Below are 21,356 nucleotides of genomic sequence, written 5' to 3' on the forward strand. Positions count from 1 at the left end.
ATCCATCCATCCATCCATCCATCCATCCATCCATGTGGTTCTTTAACTGTTGTCACCATGCTGAAAGCACACAGTAGTCTAGAATTTCTTGATGGACTGCAGCATTAAAATTGTAGTTTGCTGGAACTAGAAAGCCTAAGCCTGTTCCAGCATGACAGTGACCCTGTGCACAAAATAAGCTTTTGCAAAGTGTAGTGTGGAGGAAATTGAGTGTCCTGCACAGAGCCCTGACATCAACCCCACTGTAGTCTGATATAAAATGCCAACAAATGCCAGGGTTCCTCACCCAACGTCAGTGCCTGACCTCACTAATACTCTGCTCACTGAATCAGCGACTGCTTATAGTCATCTACTGTGAAGCTTTGTCAGAAAAATGAAGGGAAATGAATATTCACCAAGCATATATGGAGAAGGGTCTGTGTCCACATATTTTGGCCAAATAGGTGTAACAATGGGAAAAAATCAGTCCAAACATGTACATTACTATGACTTTAATGAAAGGGAGTTTTTTTCAATTTTTTCCAATTTTTTTGGAAATTGTTATGTTTGGAAATATAATTTTTTATTTGGCCTAATGATGTGGAAGTCATCAAATTAATATCTTACAATATAGTGCTAAAGATCTGTATAGTGCGCTGTAGTTCGTTGTTAGCCCTTTTGTATGTACAGTTTGAAATTCTTATACCAAGCATTGTGTATCATATGTGGTCTAGATGCAATGCATCTGCCTCTCACTGACAGGAAGACATGTGCATAACGGAGTCTGATCTTGTACTTCTGTTGATTAGCCAAAATCTAAAGAACCAGCATCTGTGTTTATTTGCATCCACATCTTTACTAGGTCTGAGTGTTTCATACATATGCACACATATGCACCTACACTCATAAGATAAAACTCACTAAGATTTTACCTCTTTTTACCTATCAGTAACACCGTCAGACCCGTCACAATGTTTACAGTTATCACCACCATGTTACCCAGTCCCACCACCCTAATCACAACATTTAGTGCTCAAACAGTTTTAAATGCTTTTTTTTCACACTAAACAGAAGGATCCTTGCTGTGTTCACGTGTGAGTGTGTGTTGACTCATTTGTCTCTGTCTATATTTGTCTCGGTGGCAGAAGATTGTTGTTGTGAGTCAAGAGGCAGTTGATCAAAAGCTCATTACAGAATTTGAAAGCTGAAATAGTGTGGAAGAAACATCAGTAATGTGCAAGAGCTTCTTACTGTAACGTATGAAATAGCAGCATTATCATTAATCGACACAATCAAATTCAGTCCAATAGTAAAAGCACCCTTAAGCAAACAGCACAAAGAAAATGCGTGATTTTTAATATGAGCATTACAATGGTGCTTAGATTTAGGGATGTATTCAACTATATGGACAAAAGTATTGGGACACTTGTTTTTTCCCAGTCTTATGTGGAACTTTATCAGGTTTCTAATAATAATAAATTAATAATAATAATGTTTTTTGTACATTAAATATATCTGTTAGAAATTGCCTTTAATTAATTCTATAAAAAGTGATATTGGATTTATTTAGGTTTTATTATGTGTGTGTGTGTGTGTGTGTGTGTGTGTGTGTGTGTGTGTGTGTGTGTGTGTGTGTGTGTGTGTGTGTGTGTTATTTTTTATTCTATTTTAATTTATGTTGTATACTGTATTATATATAAATTATAAAATTATAAAAAAAAATTGATTTATATTTCTCTCAAATATAAACTTTGACTGACCTATTAGATGTTTTTCTTTCTTGTGTGCATTATATACACAGCATTGGGCTCACTGGGAAGTGTATTGAGTGTGATGTTAATTTTGTATGAGCTACAAACTGACTTCAAATGTACAACAGAATATTAATAATTTAACTATACTTGGTACGACACTATATTTTTGGACAGAACAGGTGTGAGTGGAACATTTTGAAAAGGCTATTTGTGTGGCATTATAATTATGATTATGATTCATTTGATTCAAGTATTTAAATGTTACAATGATGTGTCATTATAATTTAGAATTTATCAACATTGAAAGTAGATCTAACAAGGCACTTTAGAAAGCTTTAGGAACAATCTTGAAACTGTTGTTGTAGGGATTAAACACTCACCTGCATACAAAAACATATCAGTGCTGAGAACAGTTATTTTTGCAGATTACATTTGTTTAAAAGATTGTACAATATATAATGTTTTAAATTCAAAGCCGAGCTTGTTTGGTTTGGTTGTGGCTTTGATATGCACTTGCCATTTCAGTACCTTGGACAGCACACAGAGGAATCGCTTGGCAGAATACCAAAGGCCATATGCATACATACATGGAAACATAAAGAAATTCTTGTTTAGCCTAATTCTAAATTTAACTCTGAATTTACAGTATCTTTTAAGAATTTATCCTGAAGCATGTTTGCTTTGCTATCCTTGTGAAAAACCTCTATTGATGGTGCAGATATTTGATGCTATGCCTTATGTTTTATTTCCATTTCATCACAAATTTGTACACTTATCACACCCACCAGCAAGCTCTTTTCTATTGTAAAACAGCTAATATTGAGAGAGGGAGTAACGCATGAACAAGTGCTTCTTCCAAAATAAAATGTATATTTTTAATCTGCTGCCCATGATGAGTCAAACAGCAGCATAACACACAAAACACAAAGGAATACTCTATATTCAGAGGCCCGTGATTGGATAATGTAAATTTGACTGACAGGAGGATTGCCATCCCTTCCATTCAGACACCTATTTCGAATTCAAACTTCTGAGAGTGACCAATTTTTTTCAGAAACCTTGTCAGACATTTTTATCTTTTTGAGGCCCACCAAGACATAAAACATGCCTCTCATCCAGAGACACGTGCACATTTGTGCCTGTACATACTATATTTAGGGGTGATTTAGGACAGGTGTGCCGAGTGTGAAAAAAGAAGCGGACTGTGTCTTTTCCTATTATTGATGTCAGCCATCAAACTCTTATTTCCACCATTAGCTCCACTTTAGTCTTCATAAGTGATGCCTGGCTTCAGTGTCAATTTAACAGCCAGCTATAGAGAGCAGGTTAAGTGCTCCAGGATGAAAGCTGCTTGAGTCTTGATCACAGGTCTTCAGCTTCTGCCTCATCAGCTTGTTTCATCTTCGTCATCATACAGTACATTTCTCCTGTCAGCATCTCCTCCTTTCTTCCTGCTTCCTTCTTTTTTTTTTAGGAACTTTGTCAACTACCATCTTTTGCGTATTATGACAGCTACCTTGTTTCATGCCTACTGTGTGTCCACGGCTGACCTTTAAACTAAGGCAGTCTCTAACATGTATGGAAGCATGTGCATATGTTATACCATATCCATAAGCATTGGATAAATCTTTCATTAAGCAAATCTGCCAAATTTATGCAAGCCTTATTTTAGAACCAAAGACATTACATTATCTTCTAAGGAAAAATGAAAGAACAAACTGTGATAAACTCCTCAATTATTATTACGGCTCATCAGCTTAATGCTGTTGTATCTGTCTTTTTAAAAACCTTATCTTGAAAGTTGCTCATTCATATTCATCTGTTATCTACCCTTCTTATAAGTGTGTTTTTTAGTTATCTGCTTTTTACTACAGCGTGGAATTGAAAACTCTTCAGCTCAAGTGCTGGTGGTTCGGCTATTATCAAGCAACGTTCCAATACAAGTTTCCTTATTTATGAAGCACATATGCTAGCCTAATAAATGATTATAATACCCTCAAACTAAAGAGGTAATATAATTCACATTAATAACCCTAAGGCACTATGTATAACTTGTATGCAACGTGTCCTGAATGTGCAAATAATTTGATAATGAAAAGAAAAATTGTAGCAAAACTCTCAATCACATAATGTTCCATAATGGTAATTGAGAGCTGTTCGCTTTTCTCATTTTCATGTAAAGAAAAAGAAGTCGTTATTTAGCATAAAACCGCTAATGATTTTGGACATAAGCCAGGATTTTTTAATAAAATAATTATTCATAGATTATGAAGGTGTTTTAAAGGCCCTATGTAAATGGGTTTTTAAATAAAAATGCTAATGTTGTCTTGTAGTCATGTTTGTTGACATGTCTTTGCAGTTTGGCCAGTGAGAGGACACACTGAGTGGGCGACAGATTAGTCGACAGTCTGCTTTTCATGGTCTAATTCAAAAATCTATTCCGAACAAAAGCTAAACTTTTTCTGCATGTGTTATGCTGATGATGATTATGACATCACACACTTCCAATGCACAAATGCTTCTTTGTTTTTAAAACTGATGTGCACATCTCCTTGCTAACGAATAGCGAAGTAGTGTCCACAAAGGGCAGTTTGGGCAGAACCTGAATATGTATTGTATTTAAGCCTTTCAGCAAATATTAATCTTCAAGTCCCTGCCTGCAGTCCCATACATTTTACATTTTCTTGAAATACTAGTTTTTTTGAGTTATCAGTGTTTGTTATTGTATATGACGTTGATATTAATTAAGATTGGAAATCATACTTTTCTATTGAATTGATGACAGATGCAATGAGATGTGTACCGTATTTTTTGGACTATAAGCCACTACTTTTTCCCCACGTTTTGAACCCCGCGGCTTAAACAACGAAGTGGCTAATTTATGAATTTTTTGGGGTTTTACCCGGTTTCACAAACGGAAACGAAAAAACGCACCTCACCTGTGTTCTGAGCTGTGCAGCTTATAGACAGGTGCGGCTTATTTATGTTAAAAATAAAAATATTTGTAAAATTGCAGTGGGTGCAGCTTATATATGAGTGCGCTTTATAGTCCGGAAATTACGGTACTTGTAATATACAAAACCATTCGTCTTTCAGGAAAATAATGAACTTGTCTTTTAATTGATGATTTTTTTTAGAGTTCTAGTTTTGTTTCTTTTTCGTGGTTTTAGAACTTAGGTTTAACCAAAGATTAAGCTTCAGTTACAAAAAAAAACCCTTATAGATGGTTGCCTCTATGATAAAACTTTCAACTGTCTGTTATGGTTTTACTAAATGTACAAGATAGCAGCCTGTGTCGGGTCAAGCCAAGTGAGTAAGTCTCTCGACGTAATTTTGTTCAACACTATTTCAATTATTATATGTCAAGTGTTTGTGTTGAGCGAACATTTGAGGACACATTCACTTTCACTTTCTGTGCTTTCTCTTTCAGTGAATTAATTGTTATTATTCCATTTAAACTTTGCTCTGATTTTATTGGCTTAGTAGCAAATTTATGACCTTCAGAAAGTGAGTGTGTGTTTATGCAAAAGGGTTGATACAGCCTATGGGTAGGTGCACACTATTGAGCCTGTAGATAATGATGGTATTGATTTGTACCTTGCAGATGTTTCTCATCTGTGTGTATTTGTGTAACATTGTTTGAATAAAAAAATGCACCATAACAGAAAACTAAAAAATACAGTATGCCCTCTTTCTAAAAATCTCTAGAGTTACTAGTTCTGCTCTCTTTTTGTACTTCACCTTTATTTCATGAAACACATTTATTTCCACCTTTGTTTACACTTCATACCAAATAATTTTTTCTGCCAAGACTGAAATCTGTTGTTATTTGAATATGTATAAATAATTCCTAAAATGCCTTCTTATTCCACGTGTATTTATTCAATAAAAAAAAAAAACGTTTAGTTTAACTTGACTCTTACAAATGCACACACATGGATATGGGTCAGGGACATATATAGTATAATAGTCATTCAGAAATACATTTAACATCAAATACAAATCAAATAAGGTGACAAAACAACTTATTTTTACTATATTTTTAAGAAATGTTGCATGTTAAGCTTTTAGGTTATCAGGTTCACCTGCCTATAGCTTATATAGCTTGTTTATCAGCTCTTTCATAAAAAATGAATAAACTGGTGAGTCGGTCTTTGCATAATTCCGAAGTTCTTATACGTGTAGTGCACCTCAGTGATCAAATATGTATATAGGTGTCCAGAATGTAAGATAATATACTGTTCCTTTTAATAAGTGTTGAGTTTAAATTGTTGCACTGAGTTCAATATCATAAGTACTCATCTGTCGCTTGGTATTTAGGTGTAAATGATGACGTGTCATGTGTCATCACTAGTCAGAGAAATTAGCAGACAGGACGAAAGGCAGAATGGTCAGTACAGTGTTTAGCAATATTTAATTCAGTAATATATAAAATTTCAGGTTTGTAGATACAAAGATTCGAGAATAATTATGTAATTCATTTTTTTTCTCTATGTTTCTGTATTTCAAACTTGTTTTTCCTACAGTCATCATTCCTTTAATATATTTGAGGCAATAAAACATCATTCATTTCTATCCATCTTCAATAACTTCTTTATCTTGGTGAATACAGAAACTATCCCACTAACACCCATTCCCACACTCTTTCACACTTACTGGTGTTTTTTTTGGACTCTGGAGGAAAAATCTCATAGAGAAACAGGGGGAATGTGAAATTCAACACAGTCAGTCACGTGAGGATATTTAGAATATTTAGAAATTTCTGAGGAGCTGGGTTCATTTTTTATCCCAAATACTCTGGATCTATTAAATGTATGTAGAAATGTGATTATTTAGATTGAATATGAATATTCTGTTGAATAGTGTAACAGTGTAAAACTGTGTACATAGTTTACTATAAAACAATATAGTTGTATTGCTCTTTTGAGCTTTTATATTGTACTGTCTTATTTTATCTGGAAAAATGTGAAGGATTTTGCCAATAAACAGCTCTAAATTATGTAAGTACAAATCGTCACCATATGTTAGGTTTTTTTTTTCAAGCTCAGATAGTGCTCTAGAGCCATGCCTTTCTTCAAACATCATATGTTATTGATCAGTCGCCCACATCACACATCGCTTGGGGTTCGTGTGATGGTGAGAGATAGCAGAGTGAGCAATTCTGTACTGCTGCCCGTCAGCAGGTTTGAAGGGTTAAGACCATAAAAGACTCGATGAGGCATGATATTTTAAGGAGGCATTGTGTTATCTAAAGCTCAGTCTGGAGTTGGAAGAGTTTTGTTATGTTAATTATTCATGAGCTCTTCAAAAGCAACTTATGTATAGTAGAAGTGCAGAGTTCAGGGGAAGGGCAGAGAAAGAAGCAGGGTATTGTGTAATGGCAGGGTAATATCAGGGTAATGTGATTTTGTGTACTTGATGAACGGTGAAGAGATTAAAAATGTGATTATGAAGTGATTCAAACCATATTCTTTATTATTTATAACATTCTGTCAGGTGGAAGAACATGCCGGAAACCGAAGTGCAAATAACGAAGGTTTTAATGAACAGCAAAGGGCAAATGGCAGAAAATGGCAAACCAAACATAAACTCCAGGTTTGACTAAACTTGGTGAATGCAATAAAGAGAGAGTTTGTAGAACTTAACAGAATCCCGCAAATAATAGTAATCCAAACCAGAACCGGAATGTCTGTAGCTTGGGTAGTCCAACAAGGTTCCTCAGCCGAAACTGTAGAACGGACAATGAGCTGGTGGGGGAACGGAGGGTATATAGGGTGGTGGTTGATGAGTGACAGGTGCAGGTGGTTAGTAGGTAGCAGAGCTACTTGGAGTGATAGGTGGGTTTGATGAAGGTGTGGCTGGTGGATCCCTGACACATACATATGTATAACATATTGGCAGAATTATTATTATTTTTTGCTACCATTATACTTTATATATAATTATACTAGTGTTATTGTATGTAATTTTATGTTATTGTATGGTTCAATGGGGCTAACTCTGGCTTATTTACAGTATCCAATGTATATCCAATGGATTGTCTATATTGATTTCATACAAAATAAAATAAAAATAAATAAATAAATAAATTAAAAAAACAACATACGAGGAGAAAAGGTTTTTCTGTTGAATAATAATTTGTACAGAAAATAAAATTTTGAAAACGTCATCTTTAACTTTAATGTTTGTGATTTGTATTTACTTCTGAAAGTTGCAGTACACCTGTGCACTAATTAATTTTAACATTAACGTCTGTGTTTGTGTGTGCACGTCTGTGTTTGTGTGTGCACTAAGATGTGTTTGTGTGTGCACGTGTATTCGTGCAGGCGGGTTGGTTTAGGTACACGTACACAATTTTTCATAGAGGTTTTAGTAGAACATGTGGCATTACTTCAGAGATTAAGCCTCTTGAGTCCAAGAGCACATGCTCATTATACAAACTGTTATGAATATTGAATATTGTGTGTCCAGGTGTACACTGGTTTACAATTCTCTCTCTCTCTCTCTCTCTCTCTCTCTCTCTCTCTCTCTCTCTCTCTCTCTCTCTCTCTCTCTCTCTCTCTCTCTCTTTTTTTTTTCCTTTCAGACAAACATTCCCTTCCTGCAGAATGTTTTGGGTAATACTCAGTTTGTGTACAGCACGGTGGACACGCAATTTATCGATGAGAATCAAGACCTGTTCATCCTCAAACCCACGCAGAACCGTGCACAGAAACTCCTGCATTATCTGGGTTAGTGTTCATGGGTTTATTAGCATCGTATTGTTCTCGAAACTACAGAAAATTATTCTTGTCAGTATATTTGTTTATTTTGTAGAGCTATTTGTCTATGTGTGCACGCATGTGCATTCGACCATTAAACATATGCATGGACATGTTTCCTGTAGGACATGTGATGGTAAATGGGCCAACAACACCAATCCCAGTGAAAGCCAAGCCTTCGAGCACAGATCCGGTCATTCCTACAGTACCTCTAGGTATGAACACATGCACACACACATCTGCACCACATTTTAGAAAGGCACATAAAAAGTCAGTTTAAAGATTTTACTTGTTTGATGATACATGTGTATTATGGACTCCCACCCTGTATTCATCCTTGTAAACAGCTTCCTGTGGGAAAATTACCAAATATTTTGTAATTTTGATGAAGTTATAAATCATCTTGTGGCATTAGGACTCGACTGATTCAAGACTGCAAATCTCTTTTACTGACCAGAATATTATTCAAAGGATAATCACTGTCGTTTGCCTTATTGCATATATATAAGTATTAAGGCGAGTTTCTCACTCCAAGCACAAAATACTGGGCGGACATTATTGTAATGCACCACCTATTCCCATTTATCAAGACTGATAGTAATTACTGATTTTGTCATAGCATGAGCTATTTTAATTCCTTTAATAAATGGTTGTTTTTATATTGGTGACTGCAGAAAAACTGGGTATGTTCAAATAATGAATGTTCAGTTACATGTACCAATAAAACCATAGGGAATGTAAACTCTTTGCACTTTTTGGAGTCTTGTTCACCTAGAATAACATCTGCAGTGTGTTCAGAATTGCTCACACTTTCCGAAACAATCTCAATACTCTTAATGTGATTAAACATAGATTTTTCATTATTGCACGGTTTCCAAATGGACTTTGGTGCAAAAGGCGCAACTCAGCACAAAGACAACAGAAAGCATACACATCCTTTTTATGTTCAGGTTAGCCCTTCATAAAAAATGTACTCCAAATCTCCCTGTTTGTTAATGCAGATTTATGTGTGTGTGTGTGTGTGTGTGTGTGTGTGTGTGTGTGTGTGTGTGTGTGTGTGTGTGTGTGTGTGTGTGTGTGTGTGTGTGCGTGCGTCCTTCAAATCTGTTTAAGTAAGTCACCTGTTAAATGGTTAATTAGACATGCCAACCCCACGCAAAGGTGTTTTCTATTACCTTAATATATATATATATATATATATATATATATATATATATATATATATATATATATATATATATATATATATATATATATTATTCTGACAGGGTCTGTGATGGATTGCATATTGCAAAACAGAACTATAACTCATATTTAACACCTCATTTTACAGTTGAATGCAAACATTTGTGCACCCCCAACCAAATTATATTATTTATTGAGTGCATTATTTTAACTTCAAATAAACATAACCACTAATAGCAAAAACTTAAAAAACTTTTCTACAAATGTTAATGCACTGTTTATTTATGTAGAATATAAATATGATGTAGAATGCTCTCTATGAGGTTGCGTTTACATCTTTTCACTATTTTTGGCAGGAATGCATGACTGAACTGTTTCATACAACTGTATGTTGGTTTCTTGTTTATGCACCTGAAAGCCACTTAAGGAATTTAGATTGAGTATACAAATGAATACATTCAAAAGGCATGAATTCAATTTGCAGAAGCCTTTTCAACCAAATATTTTTAAGTTTCTTAAAATTGCATCTCAGTGCCTCAGAAAACCTTGGATTGATATTTAATGCATTCAAAGAGCCTTTAAATAGATTATTTGCATATACAGTATTAATATAATTCTATCTCACATAGTTTTTGCACTTTTTACTTTTTATTTATATTGTATTATGAATATGCTTTATTGTCAACAATCAGAGTTATACTTGAGTGAGTGTACTTTATCCCACATTATACGTAATGTCATTTTCAGTGCATTTTAAAACAGGATATTTAGCACAAATCAAATTTATTTATCCATTTGTTTCTTTGTTAGATTATGAATAAAATATTCAGTAACAATGACATGCAAATTTGTGATTGAGAATTAGGGCTTCATTTATATTCTTAATAAATATTATTCACATTGAAAAGTTATTGGTTGGTTTTTGAAACTTTAAACAAAGGAATACTTAGCAGCACTTACAAACAACATTTACTTTAAGATTTAAATTCATCTTTGAAAGACTTCCCTAGCATTTTTTGCAACACTTAGCCAGGTGTGGTTCCATACGCAAATAAACCAAGTGAAAATGAAACAGTTTTAGTGTTACAAAACAGCCTATCTATGTGAAAAGGGCACACCTACTGCCAAATAACAGATTTATATTCTATCCTCAGTGAAACGTGACCATTGTGAATTTTTTGGCGCAATTTAAATGAAGCTTTGCTTCTGAGCAGACAAAGCCTTGGTTAACAATGCAGTCTGCAAAAACGGTCAAGCCAAAAATGAGAAGTTATTCTAGACACATCCTGCTTAACATAACTTGTGTTTAGCAACATTACTGTTCTTACACACAGACACACACACATGTCAGCACAGGCCTGGCTGAATGACAGTGGGCAAGTTCACCTCTGCTCCCAGACCAATGGATGATATAGTTCTAATCCCTTGTTTTTCTCCCTTCTCTCAGCCTGATGAAAGAGAAGAAGGATCATGTTAGAAATCTCATTACAGGGGTTTAGATGTGTTGGGTGCACACCATCCTCCTCTGTTATCTCTACACACTGAATTAGCATTTTGCATTTGTATTGCACTTGGCTTGTATTTTATTTTATTTATTTTTTATTTTATTAGTTTCGCTGAGTATGTGGGAGTACGAAAGAGGTGGTAATGCTTTGTTAGTCTCACATTCTGTTGGTCTACATACAGTATATGTGTAGGTGTGTGAATGCGTTTAAGTGGGTCATATCTGTATTAGGTATTTGGTATAACTCAATGCCTCTGGGACACTTCTGAGTCCCATTAAGTGTGTGTGTCTGTGTGTGTGTGTGTGTGTGTGTGTGTGTGTGTGTGTGTGTGTGTGTGTGTGTGTGTGTGTGTGTGTGTGTGTGTGTGTGTGTGTGTGTGTTTGTGTGTTTGAGAGAGAGGAAGCTAGGGAGAGGCATGTCACAAAGAATGCTAAACAGATTACGATTTCAAGCGCTTTACTTGCTTACATATACCATAAGCTGAGATTTCTTCTGTAAAAGCTACGGTAAACTAGAAAATCTCATCACTTTTCTCATTTATGTGTGTTTGTGTGTCACTACCTCTGAGAAATCATTCCTGCAATAAAACCTTATATAATGTTTGATTTTGATGAATTAATGCCACTAGTATTAAATATGTCATTATGTAATGAACATGAATAATGCATTACTATATATTTATATGCTCAAGTCAAATTAATATTGTGTGTGGGTGTACAGGACAGCCTCCTGCAGGTTTCCGTGACGTCTTGTTGAAAGAAGGTCCTGAGGGTTTTGCCCGGGCAGTAAGACAACATAAGGGTTTGCTCCTAATGGACACCACCTTCAGAGATGCTCATCAGTCTCTGCTGGCCACTCGTGTCAGAACACACGACCTGAAAAAGATTTCCCCGTACGTCGCTCACAACTTCAGCAGTCTCTTCAGTGTGGAGAACTGGGGAGGTGAGGAGGATTCTTTAATATTTTCACCATCAGACCTGTTCATATACACACTTGACATACTCAGATTACTACACTTTTTACTTTAACAGTTTAAATATTAACCTAAATTCATTGTGGTTCAACTCAACCATTCAAACACATCAAACATAACAACCTGCCACTTGTGTCTAATCTAACAAAAGTCTACATTTTATACCACAGTGTTGTTAATAATCAGATGATATTGATTAATTTTCTTTATATCATTTGGCCTATTTTAACACAATATTGTTTCTATGGTAACAACTGTATGCCAAATACTCCGTATAAAAAATGCGTTAGTTGTTTTCGTGATATTTTCGTGTATTTTGTTGTTTGGAAGGAGTCTCCAGTGTCAGAGTATTGTCATGGTCAAAGGTAAAGCTGTAACTTTTCCGAATCTTCGGTATCGAGGGGGTTTAATTAGCTGTATTGAATTTCTTTGGTTTTCCTATTAACTTTCAGAGACAAGGAAAAACTTGTCATTGAAGGTCCACAACATTAAATGTAACTATAAATAGATAAAAAGTATGGTGTGCCTTTTTTGAATAAATTAGATTTTTACTGTCATTTACCTTTGGTAAAAAAAAACAGGGAAAAAACACAGCATACTTCCTGGCTGGAAAATATTCTCCTCTAACAGCATGCCCCATCAACTTTTGTTCACAAAAACATATTTAACTACACAGTACAGCATCCTATTTTTTCAATTACTTAAAAAGTCAGAGATTTCTTTTTTTTTTCACCGTATAGGTTGTCAGTTCCTTAGAGCAAATGCACTCATGTATACTAAGAAGCTGTGGGCTTAACTGAAACAAAATATGTCACAAGTGAACTGCGTTATGCAAAAAAGATACACTGCAGGAAGGATAAAATCCTGCTGCAAAATTATTCAATGATGCAGTTAAAGCTAACATTAGGCCAACTTTGTTCCTTTCTGTCATCCAGCTGCTTAGTACTTCCACAGCTGCACTATACGAAAAAAAAGGTTTGTGAACACCTTACCATAATATTCATATGTGCTTTTTGAACATCCAATTAAATCCCAATCACATTTAATACCATTTAATCACATTTAATCATCATTTGCTAGTATCATAGCATTTACTCTTCTGGGAAGATGTTTCACTTGATTGGAGTGTGCTTGTGAAGATTTGTGCTCATTCAACCACAAAGACTTTAGTAAAGTCAGGTACTGACTTGAAGATAGTGTTGAAGTGAAAACCATCATTAAGTAAAATCAAGGGAAAATGTAATGCTACAACAGCTAAAGATATCCTGTACAATTGTGTGCTTCCAACATTGGGGTAACAGTTTAAAGAACCCCCTAAACTAATTGCTAAAAAAGTAGTGTCCCAAGACTTTTGTCCAAAAAGTATATGCAATTTGTGTACATAGATCTAAAATCACACTCCTCATAAATACAGTCCTTATTGTCCCATCACATTCATAATCCAAATGATAAAGCGTGACATGAAAACATCATTGTTAAAAGCAACATCAAATAAGAGGATGCCATTGTATCATGGAGAGCGATGCAGCTCAAGTATGACGTGCAGATTTGAAAGAATCCAAGAGAAGATAACAGAATATATCTGCGTCTTCGCTTAAAAAAAAAAAAATCATCTTTGTCATCTGATACAGAACAAAGCAACCAGTTAACAAGGCGTAACTGCTATATCTCACAGCAGCATGATAAATCAAAATTAAAATACAGTGCCTTCCAGCATCTTCTGACAGCGCAGTCCATTACTTGTGTTTTTGTTGTATACAGAGGAAATCTGCATTAATGAAAAAAAGATGAATGTGAGGCAGATGTGGAGAATGTTAGATTTCATTTGCAGGTATTTCTGGGGCTTATAGTTTTACTATGAGGGAATTACAGCACTTGTATTGTCTATAACTTCCTCTAATATAAGCTCTAGCAGCCTGAAGTGTAATGTTTAATGGTTTTGGTTGTGTTGCGTAAGAACCCAGAGCTATGAATGTGTAATCCTGGGTCTTATTTGCTCTTGGGATTTTTTTTTTTGTTTGCCAGTAGCTTTTGATTTTGGCTTTGCATACTTGATTTATTGACAATTCACTCAGAAATCCATTTCGAGTAGTTAGGTGTTATTGATTTTCCACATTTTTCTGCTGACTGTTTCTTGTTGTCATGGTTGTATGTTTTGAGTTGCAGTGTTTAATGAGGCTGAAGCTTTTATCCTCCTTTAAGAGAAACGGCAACTTTGTACATTCCTTGTGCCTTTTAATCTTTCGTTACATCCATTAAAATAATGAACCATTTATAAGCAAATTGATCAATTTTACCATTATAAAATATTTTTGTATTTAATGTTGTTGTTTTTTTTAATACCAATTAGTTTAATTAGAATTTGAAAGTGTAACACTGTGGAAGAACAATAAGGGTTTGGTAATTATAGTCAGAAGTCTAAAGGCTTCTCACTATTAACTAATCATGCAAATTTTTTATTGGTCAGAAATGAACACACTGTAATCTAGTAATGATTCTAGTGCCTCGCTGAACATCTTGGATGCTGTGTTGGAGCTCAAACAAAGCAGCACTGAATATCTCTGCTTTTAAGAATAATAATAAGAATAAAATCCTGTACATTTTGTATGCATTATGTATTTTGTATCATTTTGACATACATTGACTATTTCTATGATCTAACAGTACAGTTATGTCTAATAAAAGTGAATCAGGCAGTTCAATACATGGAGTTAGCTGATATAAAATTTATGTATATAGGACAAAAAAAGCACAACAAAAAGTGCATTTTGGAGATAAAAAAACAAAGAAGAGAATTTGATTTAAACAAATAGATTGTGCAGGTGTTTGATTAAAAACATATTTCATCTTTTAGCATATAGTAATCCCTGTTAATTGTGGTGGTTACTTTCCAAAATAAAATAAAAAAAGCGATAAACAGAGGCCACCCCAAAAATGTGAATTTATGTATACAGTAATCTACTGTATTAATATTTTACTTCATTTTAAAATGAATGATTATATTTTTATTAATAAATTTCATTATTTCAACATAAAACTTCATAAAAGCAATTCCTTATAGATTATTTGGTCTATCATGTTATCTGTGAGAGTTTTGGTTATCATGTTATCTGAGGAACATCAGCGGAACAAACTAGTTATGTAGCAAATGCAATTCTGCGATAAACCAACCGGGGGCGTGAGATTCGAACCGCAGTAAAGCGGGGTATTACTATATTCATTTACTCACTTCATTGCAATAATTCAGGTAAATTATAGTTATTGTTTTTTTATGATAGACACAATGACAAAGCAGCTTTGCTGAAATAATGGTGAATATTTATACTTGGATCTCTTATGAATAAGTCCAAGGTGAGAGTGGTATCAAAAAAGACGATATGAAAAAGAAACCAGGCTGAAAATATAAAAAATAAAAAACAATGAGTGTATTTGATAGTGTAGTATAAGACTAGTGTAAAAAAAGAGTCCATAGTACACCACAGTGGTGGTTATCATGAAAATATTGAACATATTTCAGTTCTTTACATGCATGAACATTGTTTTTGTTTTTTGCATTATGGACGTAATAACTTTATACTTTAACAATAAAACCTTTTTTCTCTAATATAAGTGTTACTTTTAATTATTAGTTGCTGTGTGTAAATATTCCCGGAGGTGAAATTTAGGTTTTTTACCATTAACATCTGTCTCTGTACCTCTCCTTGCTTCTTCGTAGGTGCTACATTTGATGTGGCTATGCGCTTCCTGTCAGAGTGTCCATGGCGTAGGCTGCAGCAGCTGAGAAAACTTATACCCAACGTGCCTTTCCAGATGTTGCTGAGAGGAGCTAATGCAGTGGGTTACACCAACTACCCCGACAACGCTGTATTCAAGTACGAACATGCATAAATGCAAGCATTTAACTGTACAAACTCAAACTTACTAAAAAGACAGCTTATGTGTGAAAGTATTGTAGATGCTGTGGCAGCATGTAATGGCATCACTTCAGTGGCTTGTAGCCATGATGCACAGCATAGGTTACATCACAAGCAGGCAGCATGAAAAGGGCAAATCCATAATGCAGAGAACAAGCAATAGTCCTAACCAAGAAATGAAGAAAAAAGGGAAAGGGCTCATAATTACTGTCACTCTCTCTCTCTCACACACACACACACACACACACACACACACACACACACACACACACACACACACACACATACACATTGATATACACACACAGTAATGTTGAGGACACAGCAAGAAGACCGAGACACAGTATGGAATAAACAGACCAATCAGGATCTAAACATAGAACAAAGGTTAGATGCAAAGGTTAGACTGCAAATTAGATTAGATTAGTACAAAGGTGAGGACAGGACCAAAACCAAACAAAAAGTACATGCCTCAGTGAAACAAAATTGCAATTGATGCCAAGATGGGAAACATACCATGCACTGAAATTATTTGTGACTCTGTAATAGAATTTAAAGTAGGAGGACAAAGAAGTCAGACAATTCCCCATGTGTCCCACCACTTTCAGTATTATTTTAAAAGTGGTAGCTATGATGTGTTTGGAATAAATTTGGTTGAACCAGTTCTATACAGAATATGGTTTGGTACCGATTTCCGAAACGGCAGAAAGAAAAAGGCTCCAATCTTAGGATTTATATACAAAGCACATATTTTCATACCTTGCAGTCGCCTGACGCTACCTCATGGGCTACTTTAAGAAATTACTAACTTACTCCAAACCAAGTGAATTATTTCATATGTTAGATCTGAGAACTCAGTAATAGCTTTTATACATGACACGTCTTTCCTCCCTATATCTATGTTTAGGTTTTGTGAAGTGGCAAAGGAAAATGGTATGGACATATTTCGTGTATTTGACTCTTTAAACTACCTGCCTAACATGCTGATGGGAATGGAGGCTGCTGGCACTGCTGGAGGGGTAGTGGAAGCAGCCATCTCTTACACAGGAGATGTGTCTGATCCTATGAGGCAGAAATACTCTCTGGAATACTATCTGCAGCTAGCAGAGGAACTTGTCAAGGCAGGGACTCATATACTGGCTATAAAGGTATGTGAATATGGAAATGTAAAAGATGTGCACACATGCATATTATTACCTGAAACAGGCAATGTAATGATATTGAGAGTCTCTGTCTAGGACATGGCTGGTTTGTTAAGACCTGAAGCGAGTCATTTGCTGATCACAGCTCTGAGAGATAGATTCCCAGATGTTCCCATCCACGTACACACTCATGACACAGCAGGCGCAGGTGTGGCAGCCATGTTGGCATGTGCTGAGGCGGGTGCCGATGTTGTAGATGTCGCAGTGGACTCCATGGCTGGCATGACATCTCAGCCCAGTATGGGCGCTATTGTGGCCTGCGCCAAGGGCACCAAACTGGATACTGGTAAGTGAAATATCCATAAATTAGATTAGAGATTGTATGTGGAATTGCATTAAAATGCATTCAAAATGTGAGTCAAACCAATCATTTAGGTTTGTGTCATGCCATGCTTACAGTATATAGGGATCATAGCATTATCAATCTATTGCGTCATCTGTAACCATTACATGCAATTAAATACATTATACACAATATACATAATCCAAAAAGAAAATCCTGATTCAATATAACTGCTGAATTTTCAGTCTTTTTTAACTTAAATGTAAAATATCTGAGATGATCAAAATAAAACTAAAGCACATAAAGCACATATCATATAGATCATCAGATTCATCTGATCAGATATTTCCTCACTTTCATATTAGAGGAAAAGCAAAAAGGTCTGTGATTTTAAATGAACTAAATATACACTGGGAAAGATTCATAAAAGCAGTTGGTGTTTGGGTTGTAAAAGTGGTCCTCTGATTATGGCATGCTTTTTCAGTAGTCCCTGCAAAACCAGCAGGAAGTGCTTCCAAATTATAACAACTGAAAGGCACTTTGGAGAAAAAGATCGTTAGTCAGATTAATTGTCAAGGCATCACTACCATCTTCTTTCGGCTAAGCACAGTGCTGTTTGACAAAGCTTTCAAGCAAAAACTACGGCGATCAATACACTCTCCAGGAGTAAATTTAACACAGTGGGCATTTATTTAATACTGCCAATTGTACTGTTTATGATATTGTGGAACAAGATTTGTGAGGGTCATCAAACGCCCATTTTTGAGAACAGAGCCAAAGACTTAGACAGAATTTTAATGCTTTAAATCTATCATAATGGTACAGGGGTAGAAGAGGCACTTGAAACATGTCAAAAGGCTTTTTTCTATTTCCTAAAATATTGTCTGAAAGAAGGATACAATAAAAATCCTCTAAATGTAATGTGTATTCAAGCACCAGAGGGAAAAAAAGGGTAGGAGTCCTCTTAATACTGTCACTGCATAAAGACTGACCCTACCCATACACACATTTTATTGGGTGTGAGAATCTTCACACAGCCCCAGCAGAGATAAGACATGGTCTCCCTGCTGTAGAGCTGAGAGAACACAAGCTGAGCCACGTCATCACCCAGAACAGCCTCTTTGCTCTTCAGTAAGTGCCTGCAATATAAAGCAGATGATGATGTTAAGAGTGGACAGAAGAAGCAATCAGCCTATTTCAGGCATTGAGCAGAGACATGGTTGAGGTTGAACAGGAGATGACTGAAGAGCTCTCACAAAGAAGCCACAGTAGACGTAGGTTAATGGAAACTTTAGAAAGCTGAACATTTGAACAAAACCAGAGGGAAAAAACACAATACGACTGCTGTTCAAATGGACTCTGACAGAAAATTCCCTCAGGAGAATAAAACAAAAATGCATGGAATTCCCACAGGAGCCAGAGACTGTGTTTGGGACAAAAAGCAAAACGACTGAACAGAGCCTGCAATATCTTAACAGCAAAATAAAATGGAGTGTGTGTTTATACACTATATTTCCAAAAGTATTGGATCACCTGACCGTTCCTGTTATATGTGGTTCTTTTTTAAAATTGTTACCACAAAACTTTTAATTGTACTTTTAATAGCGCATGTCTTTAGATGCGCTAACATTTTGCATTCACTTGAACTTGGGAACCCAAACCTGTTTCAACATGGCAATGCCCCTGTGCACAGAGTGAGCTCCTTGAAGATATGGTTAACATGCTTTGGAGTGGAAGATCTTGAGTGCTATAGAGCTCTGATCTCATCCCTTTGGGATGAATTGGAATGCTGACTGCACCCCAGGCCTCCTCACCTACATCAGTACCTTCCTTTCATTGTGGCTGATGAACAAAAATATCCATAAGCACACTCCAAAATCTAGTGGAACATCTTTCCACAAGAGTGAAGGGATTTATAAGAGCAAATTAGGTTTATATGTGAAACACAATGTACAAAAATCACATACCATTACATGTTGTTTGATTGGCAACATTTGCCTGGCTGTAAAAAAATTTAACCAATCAAAATCATGTATTTAAAAGCTTCTAGCCAAACAACTCTAATATGAGCACTGAGGTAACGATCAATAAAGTACTGCAGGTCTGCTGCAAGACAAGATAAAGAAAGGTAGATCTGACACAGCAGAAATATGTTTGCCCTATTATTCAGAGATTGCAAGTTAGAATCTCAGAGCCAAGGGAGTAACACTTGTCAAACAGTGTGAATGGAAGGGATGGCATACTCTTACTCCATCACTGTGACACTAGGTCATCTTGGGCATTTTTACGATGGTATATTGTATAGTGGTTTTCTTCAGAGTATGTAACGCTGTCCTGTGGTATGCTGCATGAGTGCAGCGGTTTAAAGTTTGAACAACATGGCCTTCAGAACCTATTTCTTAGTGACACTAGTGCTACCAAATTGTGTATTAGTGTTACAAAAATCAATGCTGCCTAACGATTACTTTGTAATTATTTTCCACCACTTCATTAATTGGATCTTGTGTGGATCTGAACAAATGGCACACATTGATCTTTCAGCCTGTATCATTTGGCCTGCTCTCTTCCTTTATCTCCCTCCATCTCTCTTACACCATCATCCTGTGCAGCAAGAGAAGATCTTTAAAATCTTCCACTGCATTTGCCCAGACCCTTGAAGCTCCACATGACCTTTGTACATGAAGGCAGATTGATACCAAACACATACACACCGTAATATTTTTATTATGCAAGGTTAGTTTTTAAAATTCTGAATTTACCTACAAAACTTGCCAGCTTTTTTTTTTACCTTGTTGTTTTCATGATGTTGACAGTTTTGACATAAGCTTTTTATCTGGTCACTTTTAACCAATATTGATCTCCTCTGCGTATTTTTGATTATTGAATGCTCTCTGTTCTGTCATCGTTTTACCAGTTCACTTCAGACTAACTAAATGGTGTAGCAATGATTTTGTCAGATCAGTGTAGACCTTGTGGCCTTTACAAATCTAGCTGTGAGATAAAGTGATGGTAAAATGTCAATTTTTTAAAAACTGTGTGAAAACACTTTACAACTGGTACATACTGTGTGTAATACACTTTTTGAAGAACAAAATTAGGTTTTGTTGCAAACGGTGTTGCCTGTCAGTGTCAAATGTTATCTCCATTTCACAGCTGGACAGGTGTTCTACTCAACCAACAGACCGGCACAATTCAGAAGTGTGCCATTTAAGGATAACAGCTTTGTAGGTCCTTTTCTTCCTAGTTTATCTTATTTTCAACAATGACCAAATTATTTCTCTGCTTTAGGTTGATTCAGTTTGAAGTCAAACATAAAAAGCTTCCTTCACTGAGCTAATAAGGCTGTAGTGTGCACACATTAAACACACAGTTAGAGTAAATCATTCTAAAGGAGACATGGTGTAAAGCTGGCTTTGTCATTCCTCTAAGCTTGATGATGCATTGTGGGTGGCACTTTGACAGGATGCTGTGGTTAGCTTCATGGATGGATGTGTGTGTGTGTGTGTGTGTGTGTGTGTGTGTGTGTGTGTGTGTGTGTGTGTGTGTGTGTGTGTGTGTGTGTGTGTGTGTGAGAGAGAGAGAGAGAGAGAGAGAGAGAGAGAGAGAGAGAGAGAGAGAGAGAGAGAGAGAGAGAGAGAGAGAGAGAGAGAGAGAGCTTTTATCCTTCCTCACTGGATTCACTGTCATAGGGAAGAGGAGAAAGTTACAACAATGGGAACTGGCAATTAAAATTAGAATGTGAATAAAAATAAAAGACATAACTGTAAAGTAGAATTGACGATAAAAGACTGGTTAATAGG

The 21,356-nt window shown here is 35.7% G+C and overlaps 1 protein-coding gene across 1 annotated transcript in view; it reads left to right on the forward strand.

The window, feature by feature from the left end:
* The window catches only part of pcxb (pyruvate carboxylase b), a 193,423-nt gene that overhangs the window by 137,496 nt on the left and 34,571 nt on the right, over positions 1-21,356 (forward strand). The window contains exons 11-16 of the mRNA XM_083541256.1: positions 8,320-8,464; positions 8,620-8,709; positions 11,905-12,126; positions 15,873-16,029; positions 16,979-17,219; positions 17,310-17,559. Of these exons, the coding sequence (XP_083397382.1) occupies positions 8,320-8,464; positions 8,620-8,709; positions 11,905-12,126; positions 15,873-16,029; positions 16,979-17,219; positions 17,310-17,559 (1,105 nt within the window). The remainder of the gene's footprint in view (positions 1-8,319; positions 8,465-8,619; positions 8,710-11,904; positions 12,127-15,872; positions 16,030-16,978; positions 17,220-17,309; positions 17,560-21,356) is intronic.

This window comes from Silurus aristotelis (genome assembly GCF_946808225.1).
Source record: "Silurus aristotelis genome assembly, chromosome: 5".
Lineage (NCBI taxonomy): Eukaryota > Metazoa > Chordata > Actinopteri > Siluriformes > Siluridae > Silurus > Silurus aristotelis.